The sequence below is a fragment of the Thunnus albacares genome, chromosome 4, assembly GCF_914725855.1.
Source record: "Thunnus albacares chromosome 4, fThuAlb1.1, whole genome shotgun sequence".
Classification (NCBI taxonomy): domain Eukaryota; kingdom Metazoa; phylum Chordata; class Actinopteri; order Scombriformes; family Scombridae; genus Thunnus; species Thunnus albacares.
Genome location: NC_058109.1, coordinates 28,768,203 through 28,789,207, shown reverse-complemented (window position 1 = coordinate 28,789,207; position 21,005 = coordinate 28,768,203). Strand labels below are relative to the sequence as shown.

The following is a 21,005-nucleotide window of genomic DNA, read 5'->3' as shown; positions in this document are numbered from 1 at the left end:
TTTAACCTAGAGAAGAGAACAGTTTTTTTTCTTCAAGTATTTGATCAACTGAAAAAGTGATCATCAGTGGAAACAACATACAGCATTATCGTCTGGATAATAATGCAGGTTGAATGTTGGAAATTCATAGATTTATGGTTTTGAATCATCTTCTGGTTCCCTGGTGTGGCTCTTGAGCCTTTGTAACCTGTGGGGGGTGTTTGATGTGCCCTAAAGGCAAAGTGAGGTGACTGTGCCCATAAAGAGCTATAAAATAAAGAGAGAGAGAGATGTGTGAAGCCAAAGGACTACAACACGGGCCTGAACCATTAAGCATGGACAAAACATAAAAGAGGCTATCAAAGAGTGTAAACCACAGCTTCCCATTATTGTTTGACATTAGCCCATAGCACACAGTAACCCTTAATGATCCCGTGGGTGCCTGCAGCACACTGTCCTTTAATGACTTCCTGGTTGAATGATTGTTGTTTCCTGGAAGCAAAATACTACGAGGCAAAGAGAACAGCTCCGCACAGCTTGTCCTTTGCATTGCAGCATTCTGCTTTGTTCATTTTGCAATGTCGATAGAAATAAGTCAGACATGGGAGTGAATGGATGAAATGCAGAGTACCATCAAATAAACACCAAATTAGTTCCTGTTTATGTAGGCATCAAACTATTTATGCAGATGGGGTGATCATACAGGGTTGGATCAATTAAAGGAGATTTGGACAGACTGAAACATCACAGTACGCTAATTAGGCAGCCAGCCGCTATGCTCAAGAAATGGAAATAAATTCCTTTCCGTTCCTTTCCTGCTATCTGTTTGTGTGTCTTGCGTCACCCTGAGGAGTTTATCAGAACACTAATTCTTCATCTAATTTTCCCCAACTCCCCATTGCTTTCACTTCATGTGTCTCTCTGCCTCCATCCCTCGCCATCTTTCTTCTCACGCTGATAGCTTGTCCCACAGGATCCCAGCAGTTGTCAGTAATCAAGGAAATCACTCTCAAAGAGCTACAAATAGGTCACTTATCTGATGTCTGGTCTGATCTGACGGAGACAGACAGCCAGTTAAGTCCCTTGCATCTGCCTCTCTCTGCTATTTTTAGCGTGATTAGTAGCCATTCTGTCCGCCAGGAGGTATTGAAGTAAGAAAGAGAATGAGAGATAGCGATAGATTGGTAGAGAGAAATCCCAGCTTTCATCATTAGCATTCCATTCAAATGGCTCAATTGAGCAGTTGTCACTCATGGGATTCCCAGGACTCTGAGAAGCCCTGCTTCTTCATTTATTCAATTTATTGATATAAAGTCTCTTCATTAAGAGACACCGGCAAATGTGACATCTGGTCTCAGGTGGCCTTGATGTGGAATTTTAAGCAGGCATGGAAGCAGAGGCTGCATGACATGTAAGAGCTCCTTTGTCTCCTCTTGGGGCTATTACACCAATGTGCCAACTACACACTCTCTGCTTTGAAGTTCTAGTGAAGAGACAGATTGCACGCAAACACACACATACACACACACTCACATGCAACTGCGCACATGTTCGGATGCAGACGCACAGACCCGTGGCAGGTGAATATTTCTTATGTGTGTTTCCCACATGACGGTCTTGTGAATTATTGAACTGAGCTGGTCCTTTTGATCTGCGCTTTGGTGCACACATAGTGAATCTCTTACCTGTCAAACACTTCACTACACACACATACATGGCTACAAGCTGCCTCTTATGCACCCAGGAAATACTTACATGCAGAAATAATACATGTAGAGCACCCTGGTAGCTGAATGGATACAGTGCATGCCACATAACCACAACGTCCCTGGTTTGACTCCGGCTTGGCACCCTCATTGCATGTCATACCTCTCTCTCTTACTTGTTTTCCATCTGCTTCTCCACTATCAGTTCTCCATTAAAGGCAAAAAATGCCCAAAAACATATCATTGAAAAAAACAGAAGAAATAGTAGATGCAGTTTGGTGTATTTTTTATTATTTTCCTGTATGTTCCTGCAGCTTGAGCAGATTCTTTGCGGTGTGCCTCAGTTCATTTCTTGTTGTTTTGAACAGGGAAGCCCAAACATGTTCCCTTCGCAGATAAGAAAGAGGATTTCTTAGGCACGCTCTTGTTGCTGAAACTCATAATCCATCTGCTTTGCCACATTATCTATCTGTTATCCAAACAGTTGACACTGACGATGTGGGTGAATGATCAAATTATGTTATTATTTATGCCATAATTTTATCCTGCTATGATTGGCAGATGGTGGGCGTAGAGAAAAATAAATGTAATTAGTCGTACAGTATCATTGTCATACTACAGTGACTACAGCCTGATTTCACTGATTGATAGGAGTTACACATTACTGTATGTTACACCTGGACCTGCAGGGTTCACATATGGATCTGGTGTGAAGTGAACTCAGGAAATGAAAATTGCACCTGTGAAAACTTGCAGCGGAGTTCTGCACTGCAGGTTTGGGAGGACCACATTGGAAATTAAGAGAGAGGGTATCATGTTCAAACAGAGAGATGTTTTATGCAGAAGCCGCCGTCACCGCTGAACGGATGAAGTAATTTCATTTTCATGCATGATCTGCAGCCCCACAGACCAGGAAAATTGCATAGGAGGGGAAGAGAAAGATAGAGAGAAAAAAAGAGTCAAGCTTTCCCTTTTCTCCATTTGACTCTGTGATTATTCCCTCTGACTTGTAACCATAGTGATGGTTCAGACCCAGTAAAAAAAACAACAGTGCAGTGTTGTGCTCTGAACCTGAGGGTGAGGTTGGAGAAAAGATGATATGAGGATATTTGGCACTTGAAGATCAAACTGGTCCAAGATCTACAAATGTTTTTTACCTGCTAAAGTTGACAGCACAATTATATCTGTAAGTTTGTACAGTTATTAAAAAGAACACAGTGATCAGGGTACAGCCATGTACAGTATACTGGGTTGTATTGTGGTTTGTTAAAGGACATTGATTCTCAATCAGGGCTTCAGAATCCTCTTAAGGGGTCACAAGATGAATCAAAGTGGTCATGAGATGATTTATGGGGTAGGAAATTAGAAAAAAACAAAATTCTACCACAGAAAATTGTCTCTTTTCAGACTTTAATCAAATGCTGTGTGGTTTTTTTCTTCTGAAAACATTGTATATTTTAACTCTTCAGGCCTCAGGGCAGTCTGAGCACTTATGAATCAATCTTGAACTGAATTGCTCACAACTCATGTGCCCTGTGACAAGTGTTGCCGCTAGACATTGTTTCACTATTAAGGATTCATGAACAAAAAAGGTTGCCAATGAAGAAGAAAAAAACACAAAAGTTGTTATATATATAATTTTTGTTTGGAGCTCCTCACTCACTGGTTGACTGGTATGTGTTGACAAATATTCGCCCTACATGGACCAAGTCTGAATTTTATTGTAGATTAATTTAGCAGATGTAATGTTTACTGTGCTGACCTATGTAGTTTAGCATGTTAGCATGCTAAAATTAGCTAATTAGCCATAAACACAAAGTACATCTGAGGCTAATTCACAGGTATTTGGTCATAAACCAAAGTATTAGACAAATTAGAATTTTGACCTGATAATGGTGCTTGATTAAAGTCAGGAGATCTCCAACATTAATACAAGTCTTCTTAAGGTGGACATGAATGTCTGCACCAAATTACATGACAATACATCCAATAGTTGTAGAGATATTTCCCTCAAAACCACAAACGTTATCTTCATGGTGGCACGAGAGGATAACTTGTCAAATTCTTTAGGAGACATCATCTGGGAACCATGACTGTCTGTACAAATGTAATGCCAATCCAACTTGTAGATGTTGAGATATTTAATTGGATAAGTGAAAACGTTGACCCGCTGGTGGCACAAGATGAAAAGTCATTGGATCATCAGAGTCATTAGGATTCATCCTCTGGTTACCATGAATGTTTGTGCATGTCATGGCAAGCCAGTCAATAGTTGTTGAGATATTTTAGTGTGGACCAAAGTGGTGGACTGACCAACAGACAGAGTGTCATCCCTCGAGCCACGCTGCTAGCGGGGGCTAATAACACAATTCAAATGATTTGTGCTAGAGAGTGATTTGTTTAATCTAAGGGTCTTGAGGGTTACATTTTCTGTAATGTACTGATTTGCTTTAAATCATGGTCAAAAACACACATAATAGTACAATACTATATGCATTATACAAATATTCTATAAATACTACAATTATTAAATCAATGGACGAAGAAGTTCTCCAAAGCGCCTGATTTATTCAGGTGATTCTTTACAAGACGGGTGCAGAGGTGAGAGTCCTTGTATACCCACTTAGTAATAACTCCAAACCACAAATTTAACTAATGTCACATTAATGTTGTTGCATTGTATGGTGACACAGTAGAATCCCTGTAGCCCATTGAAAATCAATACCACTGGAATAAGTACCACATTCCCATCTCCTTTTGTTTTCTTTCAAGTCAGCAAGGCACTAAGCAAAAGTATTGATATTTTTATAGCTTGAACAGAAGAGGTGCTCGTACTGAAACTTGTTCAGAATGAAATATATCACTCTTTAAATGTCACATTCTGAATTGTGTGTGAAATAACAGCTGCAGTGTTAAAGGTGGAACAGGCACATTGATATATTAATCTCCAGTCAGAGGTAGTTGAGAATAACAGCATGAATCGGTCTCACATCATTCAGGCAGGTAGCAGTCAGAAATACTGTACCTTCATAGCTGGAAGTAAGGTCCTTTTACACTTGTTCAAGGTCTGCTGAGAAACTGCCATGGAGGTAAAGAAAACCAAAAAACCCAACAGGTCAGACAAAATGTTCTGACAGTCGATCTATCTCCCACAATGCACATTCTTCGGTTTTCTATTTTCACCTCCAGACTGTAGATTCAAAGTGTTAGCACAGAAGAAGGCTTGCAGTGAAAATGTTATTATCAATGTATCTACCACACATCCCATGTACTGTACTCTTAGTTTTCTCTCAAACTTGGTTTTATTTTACAAAGGATTTTTGACAATTTATGTCACTTACTGTGTTTTCCGTTGCAAGTGCTAGAAAACCTTGGAAAGCCAGGACTAATAAGTATTTGACAATTTTTCTCATTGTTGAGCTTGTTTTCTCTGGTTTTGTCCTCAGATCCGCTCAGATCAGGACAAGGATGTCGGCATCCGCTACAGCATCACAGGAGCAGGCGCTGATCAGCCCCCCAGTGGCATCTACAACATAGACCCCATCAGCGGCAACATGTTTGTCACCCAACCCCTGGACAGAGAGGAGAGAGCATCCTTCCATGTAAGGAAGAAATGACTGCATCTGTCTTGTCTCCCTGTTTCAGTTTCCCCTCAATGTATGTCTGTCTCATTATCTCCTAATTATCCCAGTGGAAATGTGCCTCACCTTTTGCCTCCCCGATCTACCTTTCATTTTACCACTAATGTTAACAAACCCACAAGTCGGAGCACATTCAGAGGACTTTCTGCTCTGTGTCTTCACTCCAGCCTCTCCAGGCTCTGATTGAAGCTGATGCCAGTGATTAAAACACACAACCACTTCAGCCGTCATTAAGTTTGAGGTTTAGCTACACAGAACAGCGCAGGATGGATAGAACAGAAAGAAGAGACAGAGCCAAGACGGAGAGCAGGAAAACTTTTGTCTTTGTTCTTACCATCAGAACTAATGAGCAGGTCCTGCTTCAAGTGTGTGTCTGCAAGGGTGTATGTATATCTCCATGTACGGTATGTTCATTGATATATGATGTGAGTTTATTTCATAAGCAGGGCGAGGTCTCTCTTTTCCCCAACTCTTCTCACGCTCTGTCTGTCTCCCACTTTACGTTTGTGTACTGCTGCCCTGTTTTACTTAGCTGCTCCCACACATTGTTGCCTGCTGACCTCATGCACCTTGCAGCTGTGCTGTTCAAAAGTGCAAGCTGACAGATGTACAGGTACCCTGCATATGGCCCATATGATTTCCCACTATACACACACCCACACAGAACCAACCCCCCCTGCCCCACATACAAACACACAAGAGGCAGAAAGATTGAGTTCACGACTGGCCCCACTGGAACCTCAGGTCAAATAGCTTTGTGGATGCGTGAATTAAATATACAGACCACATGAGACTTCTGCTAACGCTAGGCCATTGGTTCATATACACACATTATAGGTTTCAATTTATATCAGCAAAGATGAACACCTCCACTCGAGGTGAGCACTGGTGTCAGACTCAGAACGCCTGCGTGCCTGTCAGCATGATAGATGGCTGTGCTGCTGATAGAGCTAATTCAAAAGCATGCTCCTGTCTCGGAGGAAGGGTAGAATAAAGGAGAGTGGATCTCTTCAGCGTCTCAGTCAGCGCACACACTCCACAGAACGCACATATTATAGACACCAATGCACACATACAGTACGTGCGCTGAGTATAAACAAACACAAAGCTCCAGATGATTGTCTTCGTGATTGCTTTGTCTCATACTCCTTCGTGTGTGTGTTCCATTTAGTTTTAGATGAGCCTCTTGTTACTTTACTTGCTACGTTGCTCAGGCTCTGGACACTAGTGCATGTTTGCGTATGTTGTCTCTCCACACCTGCTCTTACACTCAACCAGCAAATTGGGATCAATAAAGCAGCCAGGTTATTGGTCCCTGGGAAAGGACAGCCACTCAGTAAACAGTTCTTATTTGACACTGCCTCTAGCGAAAACAGCATGTTAGGTTGAGGGCACTTCAACTTGAATGCGGCTCCTATTTACTGTAGACTCCTGTGGACCCATGCTGCTTGTGATGTGATGTATGATTTAGTGTAGGAGAATGTAGCCAGCATTTGACCCAGGGGAAATTTAGTCCATTGCTTACTTTCTTTCAACTTGACAGGAATTTCCCAGCACTGCAGCGCTCTTGCCGGCCAAACTTTGCTTGTTAGTTTTGGGTTCAAGTGAAAAGAGAGACGAGTCTGCTGTTTTTGACAGACTAGCACCAGGGGGAAGTGATCCGCGAGGTGAGGAGAGTGGGTGTTAGCCTGAGCTTCAGTTTTGTCAGACAGCGTTACTGTGAGTCAGCAGGACACAAGGAGACTTGAGCAAATATGAGAATGTCTGGGATTCTCATTTTTTTCATGCATAGTTGTTTGCATGAGCGCATGAAGTTAAGGTTAAGTGTGTTTTACTGGAGTACACTGATCACGATGAGCTGATAGTGCTTTATGACATCAGTTCTGTAAAGATCAGTTGACCGGTAATAAACAGTATTTAATTTATGATTCAGACAATATGAAAATATACAGTAAGTAAAAATATTTATTATTACTGATGAGAAATATTAATAGTTATAGTAGTATGTCTGGTAATTTTGTACCTTTTAAAATAAACAATGTATTTCCAACAGCAATTTGTAAATACATAGTTATTCTACTTTATGTTTATTATTGAGGTCTCGGTGGGTGGTGCACTGGAGTGCATTCAATTAAAAAGTGTTCCTAATATTTTATCTACCTTATTAACATACATGAGGGGGGCAAAATATAAGGTACACTTTTCAATATAACGCTAGCAGCATTCAAGCAGAATTATCAACTTTCTGACAATGTCAACAAAAACTGAAAGTCTATAAGCTTTGTAAAAGTAGAATTCATGGCAGAGTTGTTGTACTGGGTTGCATTAGATTGCACAGGTGTTCCTAATAAAGAGCTCAGTGAGTGTATATCAGGTAAGGGGACCAATGAGCCAAATACAAACTGTATAGCTCCTCTGTGGATGGTCCAGTCATACTAAAGCTCACCCTGCAGAATACTGATGTCGCTTCACACACATATATTTGAAGTCTGCACAAGCGCACACACTCCTCCAGGCCCTCAGATCACATTTCCAATTCCTCCATCGAGCACACAAATGCAGATACATACAAACAGACTCCGGAGCTCACACAGAGGAAGCCACACACACACACACACGCAGATGTGAATACAGAGGCATATACACATATAGAACAGAGGCAAACCTGCAGGAACACACACATATACAAATCCACAGGCGGAAAGGACAAAATAAATAAAAGAATATACACACAGTTAAACACAAAGTCAAAAACGAACAATCGTTATCACACATACACACATGCACTGAAGCAGTCACACATATCACTGTCACACATCCCTCAGCATGCAGCGCTCACAGCTGAGGAAACAGATTGGGTTTGTTTGTTTGTTGGGTCTCCTCTCCATGTTTGTTTGCTGTGCTTCAGCCAATGGAAAACTAGCATCTTGAGGATCATTAAGTGGCTAAAGAGGGCTCTTTTGATTGGCTGTGTGTCTCTCCAGTGTGCATCTGTGCGCTTGTGTCAGTGTCCATGTTAATATGCGTAAACATGTGTCTGAATTGGTGTTTGGATGTGTGTGTGAATGCTCAAGCGGGCGCGTGTTTGGGTATGTTTTGAAACATCCTTGACAGGCAGGCACAAAAACCGACATGATTAGTCGTGTTTCGGTGAAGGCAGGTGCCGCCATTCAATCTTTCATGTCATCCCACAATACATCACGACTTCCTGTAAACAGGCTGGCAGGCAGATCCTCTTCTACTGTGCAGTGGCAGACAAAATATTTTGCTTTGGTTTTAGCCAGAATGAGAACCTTTTCTCCTCTTACCAAGCAAAGCTGTGATTAAATAACATTTCTGCCGAGGATATGAATTTCTAAGCAATTGAATGAGAGTAATGTAAGTCACGGTGAGGAGTGCCATTTTGGTTCCAGGGCTATTACAAAGCTTTGCGTTATGTTCGATATCATTAGTGGGGATTGGTGGCGAGTAGAGGGTGTGTAACAGTAGCGGTGGAGATTAAGACATCCCAGTGTAGATGATGATTGCTTTTGTCAGTCCTCCCTGTTCAAGCCCCCCTACCCCACACACCCGCCCACCCCCACACCACCTCTTTGTGTTTTCATCTCTCATTTACTTGCACAAGGCTCAGCCACTCTCCTTCTCTCCTCTCCTTCCCATCTCATTCCCCTTTTCCCTGCACCGCCTTTTTTCCTCATTCTCTTCCTCTTTGCTCTCTCACTATTCTCACACTGTGTATTGTCAAGGAACAGCTCATCAGTCAGAGACATCCATCCAAATGGCTGGCTTTGTCAAAACAAACTGAGACAAACATTCTCCCTGAACAAAAAGAAGCCACAGCTTGAGCAGCAACACCTCTCTGATATTTTCTAGGCCTCTGGCTGTGCTAACAACAAAATAGGCGTTGTTTGTGTGTCTGGAACATTTCACTACTTTGCCCCTTTTCTGTGTTGTTATGGTCTGTGCCAAGATACCAACAGGATACTCATGCCCTGTTGGCAGACAAGAAACAGAATATTTGTCTGTTAAATGAAGTTGCCAATTAACAAAGTCAAAGTTGTGCCGTGTACTTTGTTCCAGTTCAGACAGGTCTGCAGAGTCAATCAATCATGCCAGCGGCCTACTGTCAGAGTCAGCTGAGCAACATCTGGAATATTCATTCAAGCTCTTGTTCAGCATTGAATGCTAATGATCCTTTCTTTCTTTGTGCGCATTTGTGTATGTTCACAGCTGAGAGCCCATGCAGTGGACATGAATGGCAACCAGGTGGAGAATCCAATAGATCTGTACATCTATGTGATTGACATGAATGACAACAGACCAGAGTTTCAGAACCAGGTGTACAACGGCTCTGTGGCCGAAGGATCCAAACCAGGTAAGAGTTCCTTCTGCTCATTATAGAAAACGCTGCAGGGTAACTCACGTGGGAGTGCAGGTTCATTTGAAATGTCTGCACTCCATCACCAAGCAGCAGTAATGAAACTAATGCATGCGTGTTGCTCAGTGTGATATGGTTTTCGTCTCTCATGCAAATTTAAGTTGATTTTCATAGAGAAATAGATGTCAACCAGGAGCTGAAGAAGAAGGAAAACACAATAAAAAACAAGACTAGGTCAAAACCTAGTATATGGCTGGACCCTGTATGAAACGCTAGAGGGCTTTAAATTTGAAACAAGTGATACAGGAAGTGGCGACACGTGGCAACCAAGCCCCCAGGAAGTGCAGAAGTGGCTTTGACCAAAGCCAATTTGACGTAGGGCCTTTCTCACTACCAAGTACGCCAAGTTCACACTTGCATACTTGCTAGTTCAGACTTGGCAAGTTCAACTTGGGAGTAAAAACATCCGAGGACGGGAGGACGAAGTATAATGATTCTACAATTGGAACAGCAGCGTACTTGCTGACAGCACAACTACCTGTACCTGACTGTACTGTGACAAAATAATCTCAACTTAAAGTTCCTCTAACACTTTTTTCTCTCATAAAAGAACGTCAGTGACAGAGAGATGCAGTAAATTGTTATTCAGTCTGTAATGTAGCAATAATAAAAATCCAAACTGTTATTTAGCTTGATAAAATAAAACAAAATCTAATATAGACTGATCTGTTCATTTGAATACATTTATATTTATTAAAATGTGGTGATATCTGTACATATAGAGCCCCAGAGGCAGCGCTATTGTTCTGTCCAGTAAAAACATGAAGCTTCACTTCACATTCAGACGAACTAATGTGGCAGCTACAATTGTTAGATTTCATCTGTGAAACCAACATGTATCTTCCAAAAGGAATTATATCATATATCAAAATGCTATGTAGACATTAGAGCCAGCAGCAAGTCACCAAAGAGCTGCACAGATCAGGTCAGTGGATCATGCTCTTCAGGGATGAAGATGGATGTTGACTGGCCTATCATCTCAGGAGTCAGGCTGCTTGCAGCTGAGATGACGCTGGTCTCACCCGCCCAGCTGCACCTCACATCTCCAAAAACTTCCAAACAGGTGTTATTTGGATAAACTGGCCACATACTGGGAATCTAAATGGTTACTTTCTTGCCTGAAAAAATATTAAAACATTAAAATTAAAACTTAAATTAAAAGTGACATATTAAAAGTACTACAGTGAAAATTACAATAGCTTAATCTCTGCCATCGCTGACAGTTGGTGCAAAATGCATTCTGGGATAATTAGCTTCAGCTGCCTTCGGCTGACCAATGGTGTGACTTCATCACTCAGTCAGTGACAGACATTTGTATTTCTAGGGCTGGCCCCACTGTTGAGATCCAGCCAAAAAAACACAAACAAATGAGCTAAGGCATGCTAGATATGCCTAAATTACTCATTTAGCTGGGTCAGCAGTGTGGGTTAACAGCTTAGTTGCTAAGTCAACACCTTTATCCAGATTGAGCAAATCAATTAGTTAATGTATTGATCTGGACAAAAGACACAGTACCAACTCCACATATTCTTCTTCAGGTTGGATGCTCCAATATGTACAATATACCAACTGCCAGCAACTCCATGGACACATATGGAAGCGGCAGCTTTCTAAACAAACATATTCTTTTCTTTTATTGACAGCTTCCAGCTTATTCATGTAGGCATAGACACACAGCACACTTTGATTGTTTTACTGGAAATGTTTACAAAAGTGAAGAAAAAAAGAAAGAAAGAAACTCCTGAATTGATTCTCCACTGTTAGACAGTCTGAGTCTGAAAGAATCTAATTAAAGTCACGTCTTATGAAATGTTGTGGGGATTAGTATACAAGAGTGACATGACATGACAACAACATGGCTTGCACTGTGACCACAGATAAAGTGAAGAGAAAGTTCTGTCAGTGTTGTCGCTTAGGAGGACGATATGAGGTCAAACTACACTTTTGTTCAGTTCTCAGTGGCTGAGTCATATCTAAAGCCATAAAATACCTATAAGTACAATCCTGCAATCATTTGCAATTATAAAGTTTAAATTGTATAATGTAACAACTTAAATTGCTGCACTAACTGAAAACCACCACTTATACTAGCACTTTTGTATCCCCAGTACTGTACTTTACAGAACATTATTAATGCAGTAATCCATTTGAAGCTGTGAGTTAGACTGATTTATTAATAGCAACGTTCAGTTTAAAAAAGTAAAAATAATTTAAAAAAGAAAATGTTCAAAATTACTTTAATGCAAAGCCTCTTATTGCTTAAGGATTCTGTTTGCGTCTTTGTTTTAAACTATGAGTCATGGAGGGTTTCCTTGAACTTGATAGCATTTAATGTCAGTTTGACCAGTCAGATGCACTTTTTTCAGTCTTCAGAGGTTCCTCCATGTTTCGATCTCACTTACAGTAACCTTGAATAACTTGAACTTGGACAACCAACGTTTTGAGGTGTGGATTTGACTCTCTGAGTTTTCAGTTGGTTCAGACAAGGGCAAGTTCATAAGATATTTGTGTTACAGTATCTTAGCTGGATGCATCATTATAAGATTCTGCAGACCATGGAGAGACGTAGACCTTCCCTCAGAATCGGGGAACAGAGTTGTGGTCAGTGCAAAGCCAGAGACGAGAGCAGAATGTGCAAGTAGCTCTCATGTCTCGACTGGAAGAACTCATGTACTAACAATCAGACCCCGAGGACCCATGTTTGTCTTCACAGCGTTCAGATATTGTTCTGCTGCAAAGTTTAATCTCAGGGGGATTTGTAAACAATATAGGAAAGCATGGTTTGTATGTGTGTGTGTGTGTGTGTGTGTGTGTGTATATGTGTATGGATGAGTGAGTATGGGATTGACTTTGTGTATGTGTGTGCGTGTGAATACTGGTTACTCCTCAGTGGAGCGTGGGTCTATATACAGAGCTCCTAATTAGCGAGGGCAGCCAGACATTCCAAAAGCTACTTTCTTTGTTTTTCACTCTGATACTCTCTACTTAGTTTAAAATGAGAGTGTGCAATGACAAAAGTCTTTGAATTCAATTTTGTTTTGAAGAGAATGCTATCCGTAATCCCAATTAACAAGAAACATATTACACCATGTACGGCATAATTGCTCTGCTCTTCATTAAGCAGTCACTGCCAAGTAACATTTGTTTGTGGAGCATAATGTCAGGTGTGGAGAGTTTGGTGTCAAAAAAGCATTTTGTGTGTCGAACGCAGCTCTTTTTGTCTTCCTTTGCTCAGTCATTGGTCTCTGAATTGATGAATTTTAATTAGGAAAACAGGCTACAAAGCCACATTGGCCTAATTGCCTGTTTAGTCGAAGAAAACAAGAATTACTGTGATTCATCTTCAGTATACAGAACGTCAAATGTTTGGACACATCTTCCTATTCACTTGAATGAGAAATTGTGTCCAAACTTTTGACTGGTGCTGTAGGTTCAAGGAAACACTTTATACTTTTCTGGCCCATTTAAGCCTTTAATATATCCTCCGTCAGTTAAATCTTTTACTCACTAATAATGGACCCAGTTTAGACCTCAAATGAAGTGCTCTACGGTTTTGCTAAAGTCAGTTTTTGTACCCAGCAGCCCTGCAGTTAGAGAAAGGGATAAATGTCAACTGTGAGATATGCACTCAAGGTAAAGTATATAAATTAATGTCAGGTCTGACTTTGACTAAACTCTTTTGTATGTGCCTTTCTTTACATTTTACACTTTAGAAACTCTGCTGCATTGACTCACAAAACCCAAGGCAACAACCAAAAATATTAACAGTGAATAAAAGAAATAGAGATAAATCTGAGGCACTTATTTTTGGCATAGGAGTGTCTCAGATTCTCTCATTTTTTTTGTCTTTCAGTCCTCACTTCTCCTTGGTTCTTAAACCATTACAATATTAATATCTTCCACTCAGTCCTTTATTTAATGCTTTTAATATACTTTTATGTAAGCTTAATGTCACACACCAAATGCAATGATGTGGTTTTGATCATTCTGTGGAAAGGAAAGGCCAAGAAAATCCCTAAGGGTGTTACCTCAGGTGACTCTTTCCATTCGGAGAACAGGTGCAGTGTTGAAACCTGCCGCAGCATTGCAGCTGACAGGTGCTGCTCTGGGCAGCGATGCTACTGGAATATCTCAATTCTCTGTCAGCCACTGCCCACAGCAGGTCAGAGTATTAGTGACACATAAAACAGTACTGTATATCCAGTACTACATCATGATGCACAGTGATGGAGTTACAGTCACATTGTGGGTTTTCCAAAACATTATTGTAGCTATTCACTGCATATGTAGAAAAAAACAAAGACAATATTTTACAAGCTTCCAATCATACAATGTTTTATATGAATTTTCAGGCTAATAAGCAATGCAATAGTTTTATCATGAAACTCATAAAGTGCCATGAAATTTATTTTAAAGTCACTTCACCCACATCAAAAACCAAAAAGCCATTAAAACACATTTTCTCATTTACAAAACTAAACTAAAAAATAAATTTGCTGGTCTCACTTGTATGAGCATGGTGACAGAAGCCTCAGCAGCAGAGATGTCAAAAACCTTTGCAAAAAATTATCTGCTTGGATAAATATCACTAGAGATCATTCAGAATTATTCACTTTAATAAATGTGAAATATTTTAATTCCATAATTTCCATCAAAAAAAGAAGAATTACTCCAAATGAATCTAAAATGTGTGAAATATTTCTAATATATTAAATGTATGTGCTGCTTGCATGCAGTCAAATCAGTGCTGCATCCAATACAAACTTAATTGAAGGCATTTGTTTCAACAGTGTCTCAGCAGAAAGATGAAACATGATGCATGAAAAGTGGAGAAATTAATTGCATGGTTTTCTGTCATATCAATGAGAATGAGTTCAAATAAATCTGTGAACAAAGGAAATACGGTCCCCATCTTCAGCGTGCACACTAAATAGTCCAACTCTATAGAAACAGTTCAAATGCTTAAAGAGGACATAACATGGTTTTTGTGATTTTCTGTTATTTTTAATTATGATGTTGGACGTCTATGTTAAACAAGATCAAAGGTCCAAAACTTGAAGTGAAGGTATGTAAAAATGCTCCCTGCAAGTCAAAAGCCCAGGCTTCAACCTGCTATATATGCTTTGTTTACAGTGTTACCTCTACTTTCTCCTCATGTCGACATCAGATTGTTCACACATGCCCACAAATGGCCATCTGTTCCAAACCTTTTGTTGCCAAGGTTGTCCACTTGCGTATTTCAGATCAGATCTAGGCTCAAAGATGTACAGAAGTTTCCATTTTCAGTAAAGAATCAGACCAGAGTGGGCTCATCAGGTGGGGGTCTTAAAGAGACAAGATCTAAAACTGCCTGTTTCAGAGAGAGGCTGAACTGAGGGGTTGCAGTATAAGACAAATAAGGAGTTTTTTAACTGTAAATCATGCAAAGATTGTGCAGTAGAGCCCCTATATATAAATATAGACTTGGAAATCTGCATGATACATCCCCGTTAATATTCATAATATTATGAAAATGTGTGTAATAGTAACAAACCTTTATTTTGGATAGTTACTCAATAAAAATCAGAAAATATCAGAAATATAAGATATAATCATTTTTTTCTAAAAGCTAGGCAAACTGGGGATACAAGGAGTTAAACTGTGGTAGTATCACATTCTGGATCAACAGACCTACATCTCAAAGGTTCTCTGAAGCATTACAACACATCTCTCCATCTATCACTGTGTGAAAGCCATCAAAGAGGGAGACCTACAGGGAACCACCCTTATCACCGTCACCAGATGTTACGTAGTGAGAGATCCGATCAAACCATCAGCCAGGATCAGTTTGAAACGGCTTCATTTGTCACTTTCTGCCACCGGGCCCCTGCTCAGCACCAAATGAACCTGTGACTAATAGAATTTAATTTGTGCAGGTAATCAAACATAACAAAACAGTACATAACAAAGTGAGCTATCTGATCACATTCAGTTTTTGTGTTGCTGTTAATGAGGAATAAATGGAATTCAGTCTGCAATTAGGAGGATTATCCTTGGAAACCTGCTAAACAGGTTAAAGGTGTGCAAATAGGGGCTTTTGGTAGCTCTCGTCATTCAGTATCATAAAAAAATCACCCATAGCTTCTGGGTCAAGTGCTATAAGCTGAAGCTAACATGCAGGCAGCACACACACATAGAACTAAAACAATGCATAAAACATAGCTGTTTTTTCAAGTGAGGTCACCAAAATGATCTAATGCTCTATAAAATCTTCAAGACTGTGACGTGAGACACTCCTTGGGTTTTGTTAAGTGGCCTCAGATAAAGATTAGTCGACATGCCGTGACTTCTTCAGAAAGTTCGTGTGTTCTGAGTTTGCAGTGTACTCAGAACATCTGCCCTGTGATGTCCTGTCCTTCTCCTTCCCTCCTGCTTCTCCCCTGACTCTTGACAGCAAGTTGTTCCCTTTTATGGATCGTCTTTATCAAAAAGGCCTACTGAAATGAGAGTGCAAGATCAAAACCAGCAGCTGAGTGCCTTCTCTCACAGTCGATTTGCCCTCCCAAGGGAGGACAGGCATGTTTCTCTCTCTCTCTGTCTCTCTCTCTCTCTCCTGAAGAGTTTGCTAACACTTGCAGAGAGATGTGAGAGACTTTCTCTGTCTTGCCTGGGGGGGGGTTAATTAAGGATAGGCACAGGAAGGGAGAGATGGAGTGATGGAGGCAAGTAGAGGTGGAGGAAGAAAAATATTTCAATCAGGATATTGGACCTAGACTGTGTGAGCAGCTAAGGCACCAAGAGTTTCTCATTTGCTCCTTACTATATGGCCATGTTCAGTGTGTCATGGTGCCAATCAGGGTCACATGAACAGTTTCTCTTGACGTGGAGGCTCAGTGGTTAGCACTGGCAACTTTGTATGAAGGACCATTTCTGTGTCAGTTTGCTTTTTTTACCTTGTCCTTCAGTTTGTTCCGACAGGAAAGTCATGTGGAGCAAAGAATCTATTTTACCTGTAGGTGTTATAAAAAGCTGAAGTCCTGCCACTTGACCTTCTTAGCCTCTGCTCCATTAACAATTTGTAATTCAGTGAGTTTTGTCATTAAGTGTGTTTAGCCATTGGCATGCTTCAAAACCTCATCAAATCTGTATTGAGTGCTAACAAAATGGTCGGGTGTCCAATTTTGCCTATCCAACACAGAGGTAGGTACCATTTAGTTAATAATAATAAGCACAGAAAACTCCAGGAGCAGTTTTCAGACAGACAGAGGAAATTAACCCTCTATGAGGAAACACACTAAGATCACGAGGCTAGTGAGTTGTCTTATTGTGATATCCTCAATGTTCATGAACATATAAACACGGGATACTTCTTGATAATTTAAAAATACTGTTGTTTTATGTCATGGAAATAGCCAAGCTAAGGCAAAAATCAGAGCTGTAACAAGTAATAAAGTTCTTGGTTGTTGCAGTTTCAGTACCATAGTTGCTGAATTAAGTTTAGATTGACCCCCAACCTTCAAATCAAAGAACCAGATGTTTTCTACCACCGTTGTTCATGTTTTGTACTGCTGATTCAATTAGGAAAATTTCATAACAATTCAAATGGTAAAAGTGCTCCAACTCTGAGTCACATAACATTGTCTATGGAGAAAATGAATGCGACTGTAACCAGGGGCGCCCAAAATGGCTCCTCCCTCTGAGCCTCAGCAAGCATTGCTGTAAGAGGTTGTATAGACATATCTTGTGATGTTTTTATGCACCTTTGACTTTTTGTCAAGGGTGATACTAGCATGGGCCAAGCTCCAAAACACTGAATCCTACACTTCCCATAATCCAATTCAAACCCTTGTATATGCCTGCACCTTTTAAGATGAACCCAGTTTTTAACAGACTTTCTGTTAAATTCTGAAGTCTCCAAGCACAGTCTGATACCCTGCTGACCACCTGTTATTTTCTGGTGTTAAATATTGAAACTCCTCCACGGAGGACATTACACAACTGTTTCCGCAGGCTGAGCAGCACTGACCATGACAAGTAAACTCGTCTCCATGTGTAAAATGTGGAGAACTAGAATAAAAAAACGTGGTTGCTCATCTTTTGCCTTGAAAGTGATCCAGCTGCCAGTCTTTGCAGAAAATGACGAGTCTTTTACTGCAACTGGAATCCTTGATGCTTGAAATAACTTCCCACACTTAGCCACTTTGTTGCTTTTCTGCTTCATAGACTAGACTTGAGGAGGGTCAGCTGTCTGCCTGTCACACTGGCAAAAGCTTCAGCCCTTGTGACCCTGAATAAGATTAAGCAGGTAGGGATCCACAGACAAGGCTATTGTGCAGTAACAGGGATCAGGGCTCCAAAAAGAGCCTTTGATCTGGCCTTTGCATTGAGGTACGAATGCCAGTTTCTGACATTATTTTTCGTAGTGGCTGGTTTTAAATGGTTTGGCTTGTGTCCTCAGAAAGTAGTGGACTCTATTAGAGGCTCTTGTGTGAACACTGTGTCCCCTTCATAATTTCCTCAAAGATTCACTGGGTTTCAATCTTTTCTCTTACCTACCTTACTTCTCAATTGCTATTTCTCCTCCTCACTCTATCTACTGTTTCGCCACCACTCTTTCCCTCTACAAGGCAAACTCTATCTTCCCTCCACTGATGAGAGTTATTATCCTCTTATACAGTCCATCCCCTGCCCTTTCGCTCCCTGGCTTCCCCTTGTACTTTTGCTTTTAGTGGTCTTTATATACCATCTCAGCTCTATTCTCATCTTTTCTTTCTATATCTGCTTTACAATTTCCTCCTCAGCTTTGCATCTGTTTGTGTCTACCTCCCTTTTACTGCTCTCTCTCTCTCGCTCTCTCTCTCTCCCTCTCTCTCTCTCTCTCTCTCTCTCTCTCTCTCTCTCTCTCTCTCTCTGTCTATCTCTATCCATCTTCATCTTTTTTTCTCAAACTTCCCTCTAATTGGGAGGCAGATGTTGACTCTGGCAGACTAATGTTTAGGCAGTAGATAGACCTCACCGGTGATCTCGAATCACGTGAGCAAAATGACCAACAATATGTGCGCCTGCCACCAATTAAATTTTCAGCTCCAGCGAATTTGGCGGAAAAGCAATTAGGATTTGGAATTAGTGTTCAAATTAAAGAGGAATTAAACAGGCTCAGAGATTAACCCTTTCAGGCATGGCCACCACTCTTTGGATCTGAGGGCACGCTATCATGATATCACTGAATCCTCCTCACTGAAATGAAAGGGAGCAGCACTAACATGTGATCCAACATCACGTCCTCTCTCTCCCTGTGGGAGTGGAGAGGTTGATTATATATATTGACGCTGTCCTCTGTGGAGTAGCAGTAATTGTTTTTCTTCTTCTTGTCTTTCCTGGGACCCTTTTCTTTTCCTTGCTGGACAAAGTGACAAATCCTGCTTTGAAACTTAATGAAGTTTGAAATAGAATTCTGGGCTACAATTATCCTGTCCATGCAGGCTGTCACAGGAATGATGGTGCCATCTAGACCCAATTATGGGAATGGAGACACCTGTAACTGCTCAGACCCACAGGGGACTGCCGAATCTGCTCAAATCCAGCAGCTCTCATGCTTCAGCTCAGACATTAACATTTATGATTTGAAAGGTGGTGAAGCAAAACCTGATTGTCTTACTTCTGCTGTACAGTACATCATAGAAGACATGTTTTTTGCGGACTAATTTTGATGGGTTTTCAATGTGATAATTTAGCATTTCTGGTATAGTGCCTGCTCAGCATGTCACCCACCACCCACCGTCATGCCCACTGAGGCAACCAGAGTGTCTATTCATTAGTTGGTGCGACATGAAAACTGTGGTATATCTTTAAAATCCATCAGAAATGTTGTCAAAATTATAGGTTTCCAAATAATTTAGACAAGGAATTACATGTAGGCGTTAGAATCACCACCCTTTCTCCTTTTCTCTGCTTCCCCATCTCCTTTTCACCCTTCAGCTCCTATGTCCTTGTCTCCCTCCTTTTAAGTTTTTCTCTACTTACACTGTCTTCTTGTACAAGCATGTTAGCGCTTCAGCCGTCTCTTCTCTTTGCTGTCCCCCTCCTGTGAGTTGACAGTCTTTCTCTCAGCAGCAGCAGCCTGTAAATGGCTGCCTGATGGAAAGTGACATTTTCACAGAACCCTGTGAGAGAGGCGAGGTGATCTCTCCTCTTTCCAGCACAAAGTGCTCCTAATTGCCTGGTCGCATTTGTGAGCCCAGCTGACAAACTCGTGCAAATCAATAATTCTGCTCAGGAAAGATGCAGGGACACAGAGCCTCTCACCCTGATACGTGCTGTGAGGACATACACACATGCATACAGATGCACACACGTACCTATTAGGCGTATATACACTCTTTACCCTCCCACACACACACACACACACACACACACACACACACACACACACACACTTCCTCCGCCTCACCACCTCTGTGCTGTCTGCCTTAAATGGCAGTGTTTATCCGTGATTCTAAGACAAATAGGGAGAGAGCATCGGAGCATTAAGGGCAGCCACGGTGCCGCTGAAGGCTGAAATAATGGATGGTGGAAATGGCAGAAGACCCAATGCTGCTCATTACTAAATGGACTCTGCAGAGGTGGAAACTTTGTCCCACTAGCTTGGCTATATACAGAGGACAAAACAGCACAGCTTAAAATAGGGGTGTATTTAACAGATTTTGTTTGTGTTTTTGTACTCTACTCTCTAATAGCTCCCACTCTAAAAGTTGCTTGCCAAAGAACAGAGAATGTCACGGCAATTTGCAAAGTCTGATTGACTTGTTTCTGTGCATATAAATGGGTTTTCTCTGCGTCCTCTTTCTTCTTTTTGATATTTTCTACAAATTCATTAACGGTAATGTGCTTACAGGAAACCCTCATTATGCTGAAATTTTTCGAACGTATGTGTGCGAAGGACCTTGAAAAGCACATCTTTGTATTTTAATGAATGCCGCCTGCTTGTTTTTCTGTCTTGCTTTTTTCCCAACTTGACCTCCTCTAGTGCTCATTCTACTTCATTCTTTAGTCTTCTTAGCTAACTAACTTTTTCTCCGCAGGCTCGTCTGTGATGCAGGTGACAGCCAGTGACTCGGACGATTCCACCACAGCTAACGGCATGGTTCGCTACCGCATCCTTTCGCAGACACCCCACAGCCCCATCCCCAACATGTTCACCATCAACAGCGAGACTGGAGACATAGTTACAGTGGCAGCCGGCTTGGACAGAGAGGTGAGGGT

General features: G+C 41.1%; 1 protein-coding gene across 3 annotated transcripts in view; it reads left to right on the top strand.

Annotated features, from left to right (window-relative positions):
• Positions 1 to 21,005, top strand: part of cdh4 (cadherin 4, type 1, R-cadherin (retinal)) — a 200,717-nt gene that overhangs the window by 145,519 nt on the left and 34,193 nt on the right. For all 3 annotated transcript variants that reach the window (XM_044349577.1, XM_044349578.1, XM_044349579.1), the window contains 3 exons: positions 5,132 to 5,287; positions 9,557 to 9,701; positions 20,825 to 20,997. In XM_044349577.1, coding sequence (XP_044205512.1) covers positions 5,132 to 5,287; positions 9,557 to 9,701; positions 20,825 to 20,997 — 474 coding nt within the window. The remainder of the gene's footprint in view (positions 1 to 5,131; positions 5,288 to 9,556; positions 9,702 to 20,824; positions 20,998 to 21,005) is intronic.